At 35.4% G+C, this 15,676-nt stretch overlaps 1 protein-coding gene across 2 annotated transcripts in view; it reads left to right on the top strand.

Moving 5' to 3' along the window:
* Positions 1 to 687: 687 nt before the first annotated feature.
* The window catches only part of LOC136821844 (uncharacterized), a 386,618-nt gene continuing 371,629 nt past the window's right edge, over positions 688 to 15,676 (top strand). Inside the window, exons 1-7 of one of the 2 annotated variants that reach the window (XM_067078066.1) lie at positions 688 to 1,444; positions 4,831 to 5,078; positions 5,230 to 6,792; positions 6,917 to 7,044; positions 10,665 to 11,521; positions 11,682 to 11,723; positions 14,051 to 14,118. In XM_067078066.1, coding sequence (XP_066934167.1) covers positions 711 to 1,444; positions 4,831 to 5,078; positions 5,230 to 6,792; positions 6,917 to 7,044; positions 10,665 to 11,521; positions 11,682 to 11,723; positions 14,051 to 14,118 — 3,640 coding nt within the window. In that variant the 5' untranslated portion in view covers positions 688 to 710. The remainder of the gene's footprint in view (positions 1,445 to 4,830; positions 5,079 to 5,229; positions 6,793 to 6,916; positions 7,045 to 10,664; positions 11,522 to 11,681; positions 11,724 to 14,050; positions 14,119 to 15,676) is intronic. The other variant, XM_067078067.1, reaches the window with a different exon arrangement.

Below are 15,676 nucleotides of genomic sequence, written 5' to 3'. Positions count from 1 at the left end.
AGTATATTTTTCAGCATAACTCTTTCTCAATGAACCAACAAAGCTTCATAATGACGCCGATTTTAATTACTGAAAAGCGAAATAAACAACACAGTCAATCAAAAAATATCAAAAACGTATCAGTTTGGGAACAACTTGGAACAACTCGGACTAAATCTTCATTATAAATTTGGCTTTTTTGTGACTTTTTCAGTATAATAGTCAAGTATGAATGAATAAAACATATAAAAATAAAGTGAAGTGCGGACGAATCCGGAAAAAAAAATATTGGATAAAAATGTTCGATTTTTTTCTGAAATTACAAAAGTGCGCAAGGGTGCAATTACAAAACTGCGCAGCTCGAAAATACAAAAGTGCGCAGAAAAATTACAAAATAACAGCTTAACATAAATGATTTTCAAAATTAAACATCTGCAACAATCATTAGCCGCAAAAAAGTTGTAGCCATTTATTTTTTTGCCTTGTCTTGTTAACAAACTTTGATTTGATTTTATTAAAATCTTTACATAGACAAACATGTGTTGGTGGGTTGGTGGCCTGCTTGGAGAATTTGTCTTGCATATTAATCAAGTCTTTGATATACTTTCACATTTAAAAATTAATTGGGACAGTATTTTGGTTCTATAACGAAGTGAGAAATTTAGCCCATCATGTCTCTCTCTCTCTCTAATTGTCTCTTTTAGATTTTTAATAAAGAAAAAAAAAGAAAAATGGGAAGTCAATTCTCTAAAATCGTCGGCAAGAATAAAGAGTGGACAAAATGCATTTTTGCCCTCACTTTTCATGGGAGGAGGGCCTTGCTGCAGATCTTACACGATCCTGCCTATCAAGGTCTTCCTATTGATGAGAAAAAACTGTATCAGTTTTTTCTTGCAAATAAAACAACACTGGACAAGTTGCTCAAAAAGAACATTTTGAAGAAAGACCAGTATGAACTTCTTTTACCTCTTGGGAAACAAGAAACATCGTCAAAACTTTTCGACATCACCCTTTTGGCATTATTGATAAGAAATTTTGTAAATATTCCGAAACCTCAAGGAGGATGGGGAATCAAAGAGCCCCAAGCTGGCGATATGTCTATTGCCGCTTTTGTCATTTTAATTCGTGAACTGAGAAATGAGATATTGCATGGTACACCAGAGAACTTCCTTCGACCACATTATTTCCAGAACACTTGGACTAAGATTCGTGGTAGCTTAGTTGGTGTCAAGTATAATGGAATCACTGACTTTGATAGCATATTAAACGACAAAGTTGTATTTGATTTAAACGATGGAAAGATGTTCATCGAGGGTTTGGTTGAAGACTTGAAAGAGGATCTCAAAAACAAGATTGATCAAGAAAAGCAAGATATATTACTTAACATTTTGGATCAAGTGGACAAAAAGATCAAAGAAAACAAAGCACAAGAAGTGAAAGAGATTGTTGAACCGGACATCTTCAGGTAAGTGGATTTTCAAATCTATTCCTCTTGACTACCGTGAGAATCGTATTTTTGTCTTTTCTTTGCTAGGGTAACCTTTAACTCCGCTTTGACAGTTTGATCTGTATTTGCAGATTGAACATAAAAGTTAGAATACTAAAGATTTTAAAAGGCACCCTCCACAGCCAGGACTAATAAACGACTCTGTAACGTAAAGAGGCCAGTGTCATATATTGTAGGAATGACCGTTTCTAGGTATCTTTCCAAATGCTATAGTCAGTTTGATAATTCATCGGAAATACTCCGAAATCTTTCAATCTCTTTTGTTAATTTTTTTGTCACAAAGAAATGGAAGTGGGAGAAAGATTTCCTAACCTTTAAAATTACTCAAACTAGTCAAAAATATCAGATTATTTGCAACCCGTTCAATAAAGCAGAAAAATCAGTACAGTACTGTGCAAAGAGTTGAAATCCTCCAATTTTCAAATATTCTAAAGTTCCTTATTACCCGATCACGAATGGTGGCGGTTCTTGGTGGACCCTGCTGACAAGAAGTATATATGCCGGGTTGTTATTTTATTTTTTCATTATATGGTCCCTTGGGACATGAAACCAGTTTTTGTCAAGTTGGTAAAACTTGGAAAAAATTTTCTTTGGAGCTTTGAAGGGGTAACAGCGGATACCCCTTAAAACCTACAACAAAAAAGTACCCCCTATATCTTGATAGGGAAATCAGTATAAAGGCTGAAACTTTTTCTGGTGAGTTTAGGCTACATATAAATTTCTTCCCTTGGTATGGTTTTTTGCAAAAGCTGCCAAGAAAAAAAATTTGTATTGCTTCGTGAACAGTTGTTAACAGGAAAAAGTTTTGGCCCCCAAAACGGTGGTTCGCAATTTTAGCGATTTCTAGAAATATCTTTAAGATATGAATACAAAATTTTGACCATAGTTTGGAAATGTGATTTAGAGGGTTTTGGGCATAAATTAGTTTGATAAAATTTTTACAGTATACCCCTGGTATAATGCAGGTTTGGGGCCCCCAAAACGTAGGTGTAGTTAAAATCAAGTTATTAAGCCCTGTGGTAATAGGGGGGGGGACTATGAACATATTTGTGTTTTTCCTTAAATTTACGACCCCAATGGATATAAAATTTATGAATTTTATCAAATATTTCAAGATTTTCGATATTGCAAAGTCCAAACTGAAAATTCAAGTTTCTGAAAACCAATCTCTTTTGAAAATAGTTCCATTCATGTATGGAATAAGCTGTGAAAATTTTAGAAAAATAGCTTAACTGAAACTGAAAATATTAAGCTTTAAAGATATTTTTCTCCTATATTTTGCAAAAAAATGACAGAATCTGTCTTTGCTGATTCAGCGAAAAATTTTATGTATAATGTTAATTTTTAGTTATAAGCTATTTACTCAAGCTGATAGGAATTTTTTGCTGTTTCTCATATTTAGAATTTTCGGTTTTATCAATGCTGATTCTAGGGTCCCAAAATACTGGTTGACCTTCAAGATGCTATATCTTTTACCCATACTCTAAAGTCACAGATGTATCTGTATTTTCTGAATGACATTATGTGTAGAAAGTTTCCTTTACCCCATTTTCATAACTTATTTTCAATATTCAAGGAGCTAGAGGGAGTTATATGCAATTTTTAAAATATTGTTTGTGTTAAAATATTTCCTTCAGACGCAAATATGTTATTTTGAATCCGTCTCAAACCATCAAAAACATGCTCATTTTTAAGTATAACCATCATTCTTTCAAAATAAACAAAACTCGTTTAATTCTGATAAATGTAAAAGTCAGAATCCTCATTTTAATGACGACCTCCGTTTTGGGGGCCGTCTCTGTACTGATTGTCCGTTTTTGAAAAATTGGATTATAGGGGGAAATTTTCCAACTTTGAGCTCTCCCGCATTCTGATGAGGCGAAGTTGACAGCTACGTGTTAGTTGATAATTTTCGCATGTGAGTTTAATCATGAACATATAAACGACTGGACATCTATCTTCTATGTGACCTTGCCGCCTGTATTTCAAATTTGGTTTAAAAAATCAGACAATATTCCGTCCGTGGCAACTTTATTTCTGTGAATTACTTAGGTAAAAGGATTGAAACATTACTCGTAATTCACAAAAGTAATTCATAAGTTTGCAATATATTTTGTTAACATTTTTCAACGCTGAAATGCAGAATTTCAAATGCGTGTATACTTTTGAATCACTTTTGTCACTCGAATAATTTTTTTTATGACTTGAAAAAAATAGTATGCCAAGGTTAAGAGCCTGTGTTATAAGAATATCATAATTTGAATCCCATACTCTCTAAAATTATTTCATACTTTTGAGTCCAAATTTGGAAATACTAGTCGGAGTTTTGACAAGCCGACGATGATTTTGCCTCTGTTATCTTTGTTATGATATAAATAAAAGACTCGAGAAGAGTAGAACAACAGAGACTTTTGTCGAAGTTATGACATGGTTAGCAAGGTATTCCCAAGAGGTATATCGTCAAAATTTATTGTTTCATTTGATGATTTTATAACGAGGCGGCAACGAAGCTAGCAGTGTTATCTTTAAAAATACAAAGGAGATGGATATCCAGTCGTTCATATGTTCATGGTTTAATTGATGCTTATACGTAATTGATATAATTAGTTTAAAGCGTTTAAGGTCGTGTTCAGACCAAGGTTTAAAGCAATTAGGTCTACATGTTTCTTTTATATTCCTTTTGTATCTAACGGCACGCTCCTCATTAATTAAACCAAAGTTTAAAAAGGAATCACCCTCTAGTTTAAAAAAAAAAAATTTTACGATTTCGTTACAGTTTTCTGAATAGACGAAATCAGAATTCGCAAGTGAAAAGCATGATTCTATTGTAAATGAAGAAAAATGAACGTGAAATTTATGACTTAGAGACGCTCGGAGCATCTCTAGCAGTAATGGCTTCAACGAAAAGGAATTAGTGTTTTGCAGAGGGATTCCCTGAAATCTTTTTTGTTTCAAAGTATCTCAAGAGAGAAGATGACATGATTTCAAGTTAGGAAAGGAGATTCCTCGAGATCGCCAATCGATGATGACAAAAGAAAAGTGATTATAATTGAATTCCCATATCAACAAAGTAATACTTAAACCTTAAACTTAAACTTTCAGGTCTGAACACGACCTAAAGGTTTAACAACTAAACGTGAGATTTGGTTAAGTTTTAAGTACGTTAATGCTCGTAAAAACCGCCATTAGCTTCTGGGGCTTAGTTCTTTATGTTTTTGTTTACATCGCATATATTATTCTTTCGTGAATAACAAAGGATCAAAGAAAATTTGGGACAGTACTTTCCACAGCGATTGTATCAATCTTATCAAAATAGCTTGCAATTTTCTCCTCATCTTTTGAAGGGTCGAGAAGATTACACCAAAAGAGGTTGCATTCACAACTGAAGAAGCTTCCATTATCTACACTGTTCAATGTTGGAAAATTGAAAATCAAACGAAAATGAAGCAACCAATTAAAAATGTAACATCAACTAACATAAACCAAAATGCTTGGATACAGTGTGAAGTGGATATGAAAACAGGATATAAATATGAATTCGTTTTCAATACAGACAGAGCTGAGGACTCCAAAATCATTGTCCAACTTCCATGTAAGATTGTCTAGAAAATTTGACTAGGAAAATAGGGAAAATGCTTTTGAAGATTTGAGGTCACACTTCTGGATTTGTCATGCTATAAATTTTGAAATTTTTAAGGGATCTGAACTTATTAGGAATTCAAAAAAGTCTAATTTCTTCCCAGGCAATCATCATCATACAAGTAGGAAAGGAGAAACATTAGTCTACGCTCATAATTGTGGAAGGCCTTCCAATATACACGCATTCGAAGTTTCGGACGAGAATGGAATCACAGATGACGATACGTGTATCCCAATCAGCACCGGTCCTTCAGTTGCCAAAACTGTCAAAGAATTCAATCAAAGAGCAATGCAGTATTACAAAGACCATATCAACGTCAAAACCTTCCCACCCTCGTATTACGTACGAAATGTAAACATTAAAGAAGTTGTTGCGAGTCTTGAAAACCATTCATCACTTCTTGGAGGAAAAATTCTCGTCGGATATAACCCCATAAGCCATCTCAGAATACTTGGACTCAATGATCAAAAGATCAAAAGAAGTGTTCTGTGTTTTTCTGAAAACCCTGATCATTATGACAACACAATTGTTTGTATTTGTCCCAATCATAGCTTACTGTTTGTTTATGTGGTCGGTGAAAACGAAAAGCATCTTGACAAGGATTTGGCGAAAGTTAATGCTGTCTTGAAAACATGGTGTTATGTTCACAGGCAGATTCTCCAAAATGAACAGTTTACCATTGTTGGAGCTCTCGTCTTACCGGCTTCAAGTGACTTGAAAAACATGAAGCAACATCCTTGCTTGAATCTAAACGCAAAGAGTCAGGACTTTGTCATTTCTTTCGATGAAAACTTTGGACAATGGTTGACCAGCTTCTTAAAATTAATCCGAGATAATCGAAAGCTTTCATCACCTTCAACGCCAGGAATAATGGAAATCATTGCAGGGAACATGATGGCAAGCATGGCACAAACCAAAATCTACCTTCCTCGTGTTTCAGGAAATGACACTATTAACGTTAAGACAATCCTGTTAACTGAACCTCAAATTTCCTGCATCGAAAACCAGTCGAACTGGAAGATGATTCAAGCTTCCTATGGCGCTGGCAAATCAATCACTTTACACGAAATTGCAAGGAAACTGCTGAAAATGAGCAACCAAGACTTGATTATAAACGTTACTTTCGACCCATTCAGTGCACTAGATAAGAAAGTCGACCATTCATTTAACGAGCTTTGTGAACAAGAAACATTGACAAGAAAACGAGAAAATCTCATCTCGTTATCGCTTTCTGAAGCTGTTAGAGAAAAGAAAAATCTCACCGACTTTTATAACTGTTCCTCGTTACCATCCAAAAACATTGCTGACGTCATGCTGCTCTTAAAAAACAAATACAAACCTCGAAGAATTCATTTCCTTTTCGATGAAGTGCCGCAAGAGCTGTTCACGGAGACCTACTCAGAAACACTACGTGGCCGTTTGGAAAGTGAATTTCGAGAATCAGTGGTCGTGATTGCCCTCCAAAGTGTACAGAAATCTCGAAAGATAACCGAGGAAGGCAAGGTCACCAATTCACAGGAGATTGATTTAAAAAGCTCAGGCATGGAACTTTTCAAACTACCAAACACAATGAGGATGAGCAGTTGCTTACATAAATTGAAAGAAGTTTTGGAAGGTGAAATCGAAAGTTCGCCCTGCTCCTTAAACTTAGAAGTTCGATCGAAAGGTATTACATACCCTTTACTTAACATTCTTTTATAATTGTTCAATTGCAACAGTGTGCAAGTAAAATATGCTCATTTCAATTTATGACCGAAACATATTTCATATTTTAATTTTCTATTTTTCAGGAAACGCCTTGCTAACAAAAGACGAATCTAACAAGGCCATAATCCAGGAAACCCAATCAAATGGAGATGGCAAAAATAGACCAGGTGGCTCTCAGTCAACAACAAAAGTGGAATTTCAGGTTAATGAGGTAATTTTGTTAACGAGTGCACTGTATAATTAGCTTACCATTGAAATTGAATAATGAAGCTATTTTTTCTTTGTCAGAACCGATCATCTTTTTAGAAATTCTTTCTACAGATTCTGTTTTTCCAGACTAGAACTGGTTAACTTTTTGTGTTGGGTATTACAACTTATTTTTGAAATTCCGTTCAAATGATCTGATTCGGATGTAATTTTAACTTGTGAAATAAACGTGCGCTCCTTGGCAACATACCCCCTCTTACAGACCCGCTAGCAGGATTTTTCAGGCAGTTGGGGTTTAAATAAAGGACCAGAATTCAATTGGGAAGATTTATATATCCCATGTTTTCGAGCCAGAAAACTCAATAGGGATAGAAAAAATAGCACAATATTTTTTAGAGTATAATTTTCCACTGGGAACTATATTTTCATCAATTATTTTTCAATATGAAGGGGTCCTACTTGGTCTGTGAGAAGTGACTGATTGCCATTGATTTCAAAGCCTTGAAGAGGCTAGTTCTGGAACTTCTGGTTGGGAAATTAAGCCACTTATTTTCCATTCAGAACACATGCCCGTGTGTTTTTAAAACAAAATTTAAAAATGCACGGCAAACTGAAGGCTTCACTTTTTCCTGCTTAAAAAAGGTAGAAGATTCTTCTCTAGCTCCTTCGTACGATGGCTCAGAAGGCTCAAAACACGCACTTCTCGTTTTCCTCCGAGTTTTTTTGTGACGATACTGCACACTTCTAAAAATATTTTAGAAACGCAAAAGTCCCCTTCGAAAGATAGCCGTTCTGGTCAGCAAAATAGATACCGAGTTGTAACAAATGAGTTGATGCGTTAATAGCGAAATCATTTGTGGTTTTACGAGTTGTAAATCTGGTCTGTGATTTATATATAACCCTTTTTTTTGGCGCGTGAATGCTCACCAGAAACAATTTGAAGGAATAAAAAATCTATGGAATTTTTGGTTTTGTAGCAAACAAAATCTTGAATTTCATTTACTTTTTAAACATCTAGCACTGAAGATGGTTTTACCGAAAAGCTTTTGCTGAAAATAAAGATAAAACTTGTTCTTTTTCTTTATTTCTTTATGGAATGGCTGATTTAAACATAAATCTAAAGAAATACCAGGGAGTAAAGGGTACAGGACCTCTTAGATTTTGGTGCTTTATCTTTCTTTGCCTTGTTTCATTGAGTATACAATTGGTACTACTTTGAGGGAGGGGGTGGGTGGGAAAGGTGGATGCAAAAAACAAAGTTTATATTAGGTCACTTTTTGCTTCCCCGATTTAAGCCCGAAAATTCCCCGATTTTTGCCATTGGGGGAAAACTTTGCCGACCAGCACTTAACTCGGAAATTTTGATTCATTTTGCCTAACTCGACATTCATTTTAAAGACCAAAAAAAAATTCGTTGCGCGGGCCGCTCGCTTGGAAATTACCCGCCGTGACAACAAGTTAGAAGTGCGCAGTGTCGAGCCTTCTGGGCCATTGACCCTAGACAGTTCTAGTTCACAAATTTTATAAGAACTGGAAGTGCGTGGTGAACCTTAGGGGTCATCGTACCTTTGGGGCTTCAACCTGAGTTCCACCACTTTACCAACTACAGAAGAAAAGCAAGCAGTGGTTTTTTAAATTCTTTTTTATTTAGTTTTTAGACCTACCCCGGGGGGGGGGTGGAGGTCCTATAAATTAACCTTTGCCCGTTCATCCGTTCGTTACCAACTTTTCTTAGGGTTGAATCATAAGAATCTTTTGATTTTTAGTACAAAGGTGCAAAATGGTGGTGGCGAAAATGTGACGGAGCTCGATTTTCGAAAAAAGATATTTTTTGGGTCAAAAAACGGCTAAAAACGGGTTTTTTGGACTATGTGAAAAATTGGATCATTAATTTTTTTCTGATTTTTTGCATGAAAGTAGGTAAAAAATGGCTCAAGCAGATTTTTGCAAAAAAAATTGGTTGGCTCAAAAAACGCATTTTTATCTATAAGAATTATTAATAAGAATAGAACAATGTTCTTAGCCATATTATTATTTTTATTATTATTTTTTCTAAAGAAAATGTCACGGTAGAGTGCGATGAGTTTTCTGGAAACCTGTGCATTTTTCTGGAGTCTGCTAAATTACGTGGGTTACGTGCGTGTCGTGGGTTCGTGGGTTCGTGGGTCCGTGCCCTCGTGGGTGTTCGTGGGTTAAAATGTCTCGTGGGTTCGTGGGTTCGTGGGTCAAAATATCTCGTGGGTTCGTGGGTTCGTGGGTCCAAAAAAAAATCACGTGGGTTGAAATTGCTCGTGGGTTCGTGGGTTCGTGGGTCAAAATCGCTCGTGGGTCCAAATTTTCTCGTGGGTCCAAAATGTTCCAAAAATTCCAATACTGTAAGATCGTGTAAGATATGATATTTTAAGCAGCGAGAGCTGTAAACATTGTTTACATTTCGCTGTTTCATATCTATTCTTAAATCCATCATTTTCTAAAACCCTAAAACACTTAATAATGATTCAATTTTTTCTTTTGTAAATTTCTTTGCGATTCGCGTGTTTCGATATTTGAAACCCTTGCGCAATTTTACCGTCCGAAGGACCGTATTTCAGCTAAGTTGATAAAGAAGATTTGTTAATGTTATAACCAATAGACATGACTTTTTATAAATACCCAGGAAATGTTTTCATTTTAATAATATAAATATATAATATAAATTAAACGATTCTTTTAAAAGACTGTGACCTCTTGTATTAATTGTGTGGAAAGTGGAACATGGTAAACCGTAAAGGGAGATAAAAATAAGATTCCTCATAGTGACGTTAATTGGGCTGTATATATATATTATAAAGCTTTCGATGGAAGTCGTTTTTTTAAGGTCAGCGGTAGAAATATTAATATTAAAATCAGATCAGCTGGAAATGTTTTTTGACATTTTCCATTTCGCTCTTTCTTCTCATAAAAACTATTGAGTTGATTATAGGGTGAGAAGAACGAAGAACTATGAGGAAGTTTTTCAATTTTAAACTTTAACAATTTTAAACTTTTACAATTTTTGCCTTACTTTAGGTCGTAGATAGCGTTTTCGACTACTCTAAAAAATACCCGATGACCCATATGAATTTTTATTTTTTATTTTTGGAAAATTATTTTGGAATTTTTTAACCCAAGTGATTTTTTTGGACCCACGAACCCACGAACCCACGAGTAATTTCAACCCACGCGATTTTTTTTTGGACCCACGAACCCACGGACCCACGAGACATTTTAACCCACGAACACCCACGAGGGCACGAACCCACGAACCCACGACACGCACGACACGCACGTAACCCACGTAATTTAGCAGACTCATTTTTCTGATAGTGGATTGTTTTTATAAAGAAAAGCGTTTAATAACTTTTTTATTTATTTCTCAAAAATCTATTTCAATAGTGTTGATAGTTTCTCCCAATAGATATGCTTTCATTTTTCTTTATTTTTCTGTATTTTGCCTAGTTATGTCTTATGTGTTTCATTGTTTAATTGTTCATTGATTAGTTGGATAACCAGGAAGGTCCATAATAGTATTACTTGTTTTTTTTTCCAATTAAACCTTACCTTTATGTTTTAACGAGAAATTTCAAATTACTTCTCATTTTTTAGCGAAAAGAAGATCGAGAAGCAAGCGAATCATTTGACCCAACGAAGCTACGCGACCCAGAAAACGTTTTTAAGTCGCAGCCGCGGACGAATGAAAATGAAGAAGTCACGAAAGAACTTTCCACTACATATACCTATATGAAAGGGAAATGTGGACATTCTTTTGCGAGCTTTTTAAAACCTCGAATCTTTCATTTCACCAAAGCTTTCACACCTTTATTTGCTTGGTTCCTTCCGATACTAGCTGCAACCCTCCAGTTCTGTTTGAATGAGAGAAAGGAGGACGAAGTCGTGGTATTATGCGAAAATATCTGTCAAGTACAAATGGTTCAGTATGCTCTGGAAAGGATACACAAGCGTCCAATTGCATACGCACCTTACCTTACCGGAGAATATCCTCATGACATCCACAAGATGAAGGAAAAGTTCGTCAAAAATTTGGACGAGATGGAGACAGTTCTGATATCCGATTATCGGTCTGTTCGTGGATTGGAAATGGCCCATACAATCATCTTTGTGGATCCAGAAAACGAGGCCAACGCACATTTTCTCATCGAAGCAATCACACGAACCATAACAAATCTTGATGTCATTTCAACGAAACCTTTTTCACAAAATGCTTCCACGAGTATCGAAAGAGCTTTTCAAAAATATGTCGATGGGACTTTAGCAATCAAGACACACGTTGAATCAAGCAAAGACGCTGAAGATCTTCTGAAAGTACGATTCCAATACAACGAAAAGGACAGCTCAAAACAAACAGAAATTATTTCACAGAAATTGACCGATTTCAGTTTCGACGTTTCACAATCTCTAGATGATTTTAACAAAAATGAAGAGCTATGGCAAAACTATTTCAGGTATAATTTTTCTGTTGAAATTTTCAAGTATTAATGATCTTTATTATTGCAAAGAGCTCAATGAGAGGATATAAGCCATATTTTCCAAAATTAGGTGCCCGCTAATCCTTTAACCAAATAAATTCCAGACTAAAAAAATACATTATTTTTTTTCCTTCAGGAAGGCGTTTACTCTTTCAACTTCCATTTCATCTTTGGGAACGTAAGTATCTTAACTTTTACTCCTTATCAGTATCAAAAAAGGATTCAAACAATACATTACATAGTTGACACATTTTCTGGAGACATTTGGACTATCTTCGTAACGCAAGGTCGGTAAATATAAGTCAAGTATAAGTAATAAAATGACAAAGTAATGATAATTATATAATAAGTTATTGACAATAATAAATAGTCGTACATAGATATATTCATATTGATATTTCTTTGGTACTGTGTGTTGTATCATGAGATTATTCGATTTTATTAACTCGTTCACGAATCTCGTATCATCTCAGTATTTCAGTTCAGTTCTCTTAGTATAATTACGATAATCTCCAATGTATCTTTGACTTGATGAGTGACGGTTCTTTAATAACTTTATTGGTTTGTCGATCCGATCTTTGATTCTTCTGAATAATTATAAATAACTTAGAGGACCCCTGAACTAATGAGCCTCTTCCCCTGGACTAAAAACCTACCTCCCTCGAGCTATAGGGGTCAGCCTTGTTCGCCAATCTGACTGATCTTTTGGTAGGACGAAAAACCATGGGTTGTTAATAATAAGTAATAAATCTGCACGTCCATTGTCTTTGGCTGGCCATCGTTCCTTGTACTCGAAGTTTAGCGTGAATAAAGATAAAGAAAAATCGTTAATACAAATAGCTTAGACTATAAGTTTGAGTACACGACCTTACGTTTGATGCGAGATGACACGTTGACTACCCTTAGCCCTTTTATAGCGCATGCTCAGTATTTCGCATGCCGTAACTTTCGTCCGTAATCGGTAAGATACTTGATTTCCGCTTATTTTCCAAACATCGGAAATCACGCCAATACAGTTGATGTCCTCTGATTCGGCATTCTGTTATTCGATAAGCTCCCATTGTCAATCAACTAACAGTCATTTGACAAATTTCTCCCTGGGGTTAGGGTAATTAAAATTCACGAATTAACGATTTAAGATTCACGATTTGCAATCCATGTTCCATGCATAAATTATGTTGATTCATGCCCCTCCCCCCCCCGGGATTCATGCGTAATCATGCTAATCATGACAAAATATTTTGGCAATTTACAAAGTTTCCTTCGCAGAAAACAACGACAAACTCAATTATTTTTAAAAACATAATTTATGTAAGATTGTACAAATTATATTCAACAAAGCATTCATCGCATTCTCCCGACTGTACCATGATCCTTAAAAAGAAAGTAAAGCACGTGCAGACATTTTCTCCGCTCTCTTTGTTCTTATCTGTTGTTTACTTCGTCCATTATGGTCTGCAAACCATGGTGCCGAATATTGTTCGTCAGTATATTGTGTAGTCTAAGTAATATCCAAAGGTGGTCAAAACCCTCAAAACAACACCACAAAACAACACCACAACTACTGTAGTCTAAGTAATACCCTTAATTAGTTGTAGCTTTATTACTTACTTATTAGTTTTTCAGCTGTGATGAAGTTTTTATAAGATGCGCACATAATTGGTTATTCAAAACGATAGAGATGACGCGTTCTTTAGAAAAATATAATAAAAGTTTTTGTTTGAATAGTTAATGACCATTCCAATGACAAAAATTCTTGTAAAACAAAAACCAGAAAAGATTATGCCATTGTTTTGGAAATGTGTTACATAATTGCCACCGCAGGAAGCCTAAAGCTTCCGAGGATGGCATTCATAGCTTCACGCATAATGAAGTTGGGCAAACATCTCATAATTTTGCGCGCGTTTTTCAGTATTTTAGTTCCGGTTAAATGGTGTACCGGTAACATTCTTAGCTTGGCTGTATTTCTATTGTTTTATCATCATTAGAAACACTTTTCCGGATTTTTGGAAACAAATTGCTAATATTTGTAGACTAAATTTTGCTTCAAATGAGATGCCATTCTAACAGAAGTAACGGCTATCAGTAACATTTTTTTCCAAATTCAACAACTTATTTGATCGTTCTTCTGCGGTGGCACTTTAATGAAAATTATGGCTAGTTTAAGTTTTATGTAAATCGTTAGATCGTCTATCTTAAATTGCACCCAAAAATAACGCCAATAAGGGCCGGTGTAAAAAGGGCCGATAACGTAATTCGGAAGGAGATAAATTTGAAAACGGAGTTTAGTTCGGGGGGTTCGACATTCTTGAAAGATTGCCTATTCCCTAGATCGAATGTTCTGCTTCCTCGATTTTGCAATATTATATAAACTTCAAGTGTAGAAAAAACTACCCTCGTTCGCAATGGAATGTAGTATTTCAATCTCCATAATTTTTGTTTTTGCCTCTCTGAAAGGTAAAGCTTCTATCGATGATATCTATTAATCATTTCTCCTGCATATAGCAACAAATGGGATGGCAAAACCATGGAAAGTTTGACCTTGAATGATGGAACTATGCTCCGTTTTGATGGTAAGTTTGATTCGAAATTTTGTTTTAATATACGGTAAATTTTATAAATTTTCCACTATACAATCAAAAGCTCGCGAGTACCCAAAGCGAAACATCCTTATTTTCTATTTGGTGTTCTATATTCTCCGAAAGAAAACCTTGGAATATATGATAATGGTAGGCCAATCTATATCATATGATTTGTACATCTGTTACATAATATTTTCTATCCATGATTTAGTTTGATTTTATTTCATCATTCATTTGATTCAATGTTCAAATCATAATCTCATTTCTTTGACAGTAGTGAACAAACAGACGATTAGACACTGCTAGACAACAAAGGGCTAACCATACGAGATTTTATCTGTTTAAAAAGGTTTGGTAGAGATGCCTGCTATGCCTGGATACTTTAAGAACTTAAGCATACACGAGCCTGACCAAGGGGGGACCACAGAGTGTATTGCATACACTTGCTTATAAAAAAAAACATGTATATCCGCCACGCGTATTTCACTCTTTTTCGGATATATCCGACACGTTTATTTTATCTATATTTGTCATCCACATGAGGGGTATATCTGACATGCATTAAATCTGTCTCCAAGCCCCAAATTGAAAATTTTCTATAAATGAAAATCAAGGGCCTCATATATTGACCCAAGGACTGAGTATGCCAAATTTCAGCTAAAATCTGACCATTTTGGAAGTCTCCAGGCAGTCTCAAAGATAAAGCATCATTTGGCACTAAATGCTGGTCCCAAGTCCCCGTAGTGCCAATACTTTTCGGAAATAAATTGTCGGATATCCGACGTTGGCAAAATAGGAAACCTGTGAAAATTCCATCTTCAAAAGCCGCGGCAAATAGATCGAGGTGCTAAAATAAGGTATCGGTACGGAGAGGGTTAATATTACAGCTTAAAGGTACACAACATGACTTCTCGAGGCGAAAAATAAATGTGTGTTTTTTAATCTCTCAGCTTGCGTTAGACATATCCACATTTGACAGCCATTAGAAAACCGTTATGTATCAAACTTTCTCGTTTGATCATAACAGAAATATTAAACGATCTCGCCATCAAACTCATCTCTTCAAAAATCACGTGTTAAATCTTTAAATATTAGGTTCAATTCAATCGTCGATGTTGCCAACTCTCTAATTTCAACCTCCACTATTCTAATCTTTCTGTAATTCGAACTTAAACATTAGTCCGCTCAATTGGAAAGTTGATTAAAGTACCGTCCGTAATTATCAATTTTTTTTTGATTTGGAGAAAATCCTTGGTCCCTCGAAGGTACGGGTCCTTATTTTACCCGAAATGCTCACTTTATTATTATCAATAGCTGAATCTTGTCAAAATGTTAAGTCAATAGCATTTTCCAATCACTAGATACAGTATCCTAGGACTGAAAAGGGCAACTTTGAGCCGGTCTGTAAAATACACGATACCAGCAGGTCTCAAAAATTGACCCTCTGTGCTGCCTCAAAAATACTAGACAGGAGACCCGCCCTGTATTTTTATAATCTGATATATACAGGACGGGTATGACCTGTGAGACAGATTTCTGCCTCAAAAAA

The sequence above is a fragment of the Clytia hemisphaerica genome, unplaced genomic scaffold, assembly GCF_902728285.1.
Source record: "Clytia hemisphaerica strain Z4C2 unplaced genomic scaffold, Clytia hemisphaerica genome assembly, whole genome shotgun sequence".
NCBI classification, from domain to species: Eukaryota; Metazoa; Cnidaria; class Hydrozoa; order Leptothecata; family Clytiidae; genus Clytia; species Clytia hemisphaerica.
The sequence above is the reverse complement of the archived record's forward strand: the minus strand, read 5'-3'. Positions and strand labels throughout refer to the sequence as shown.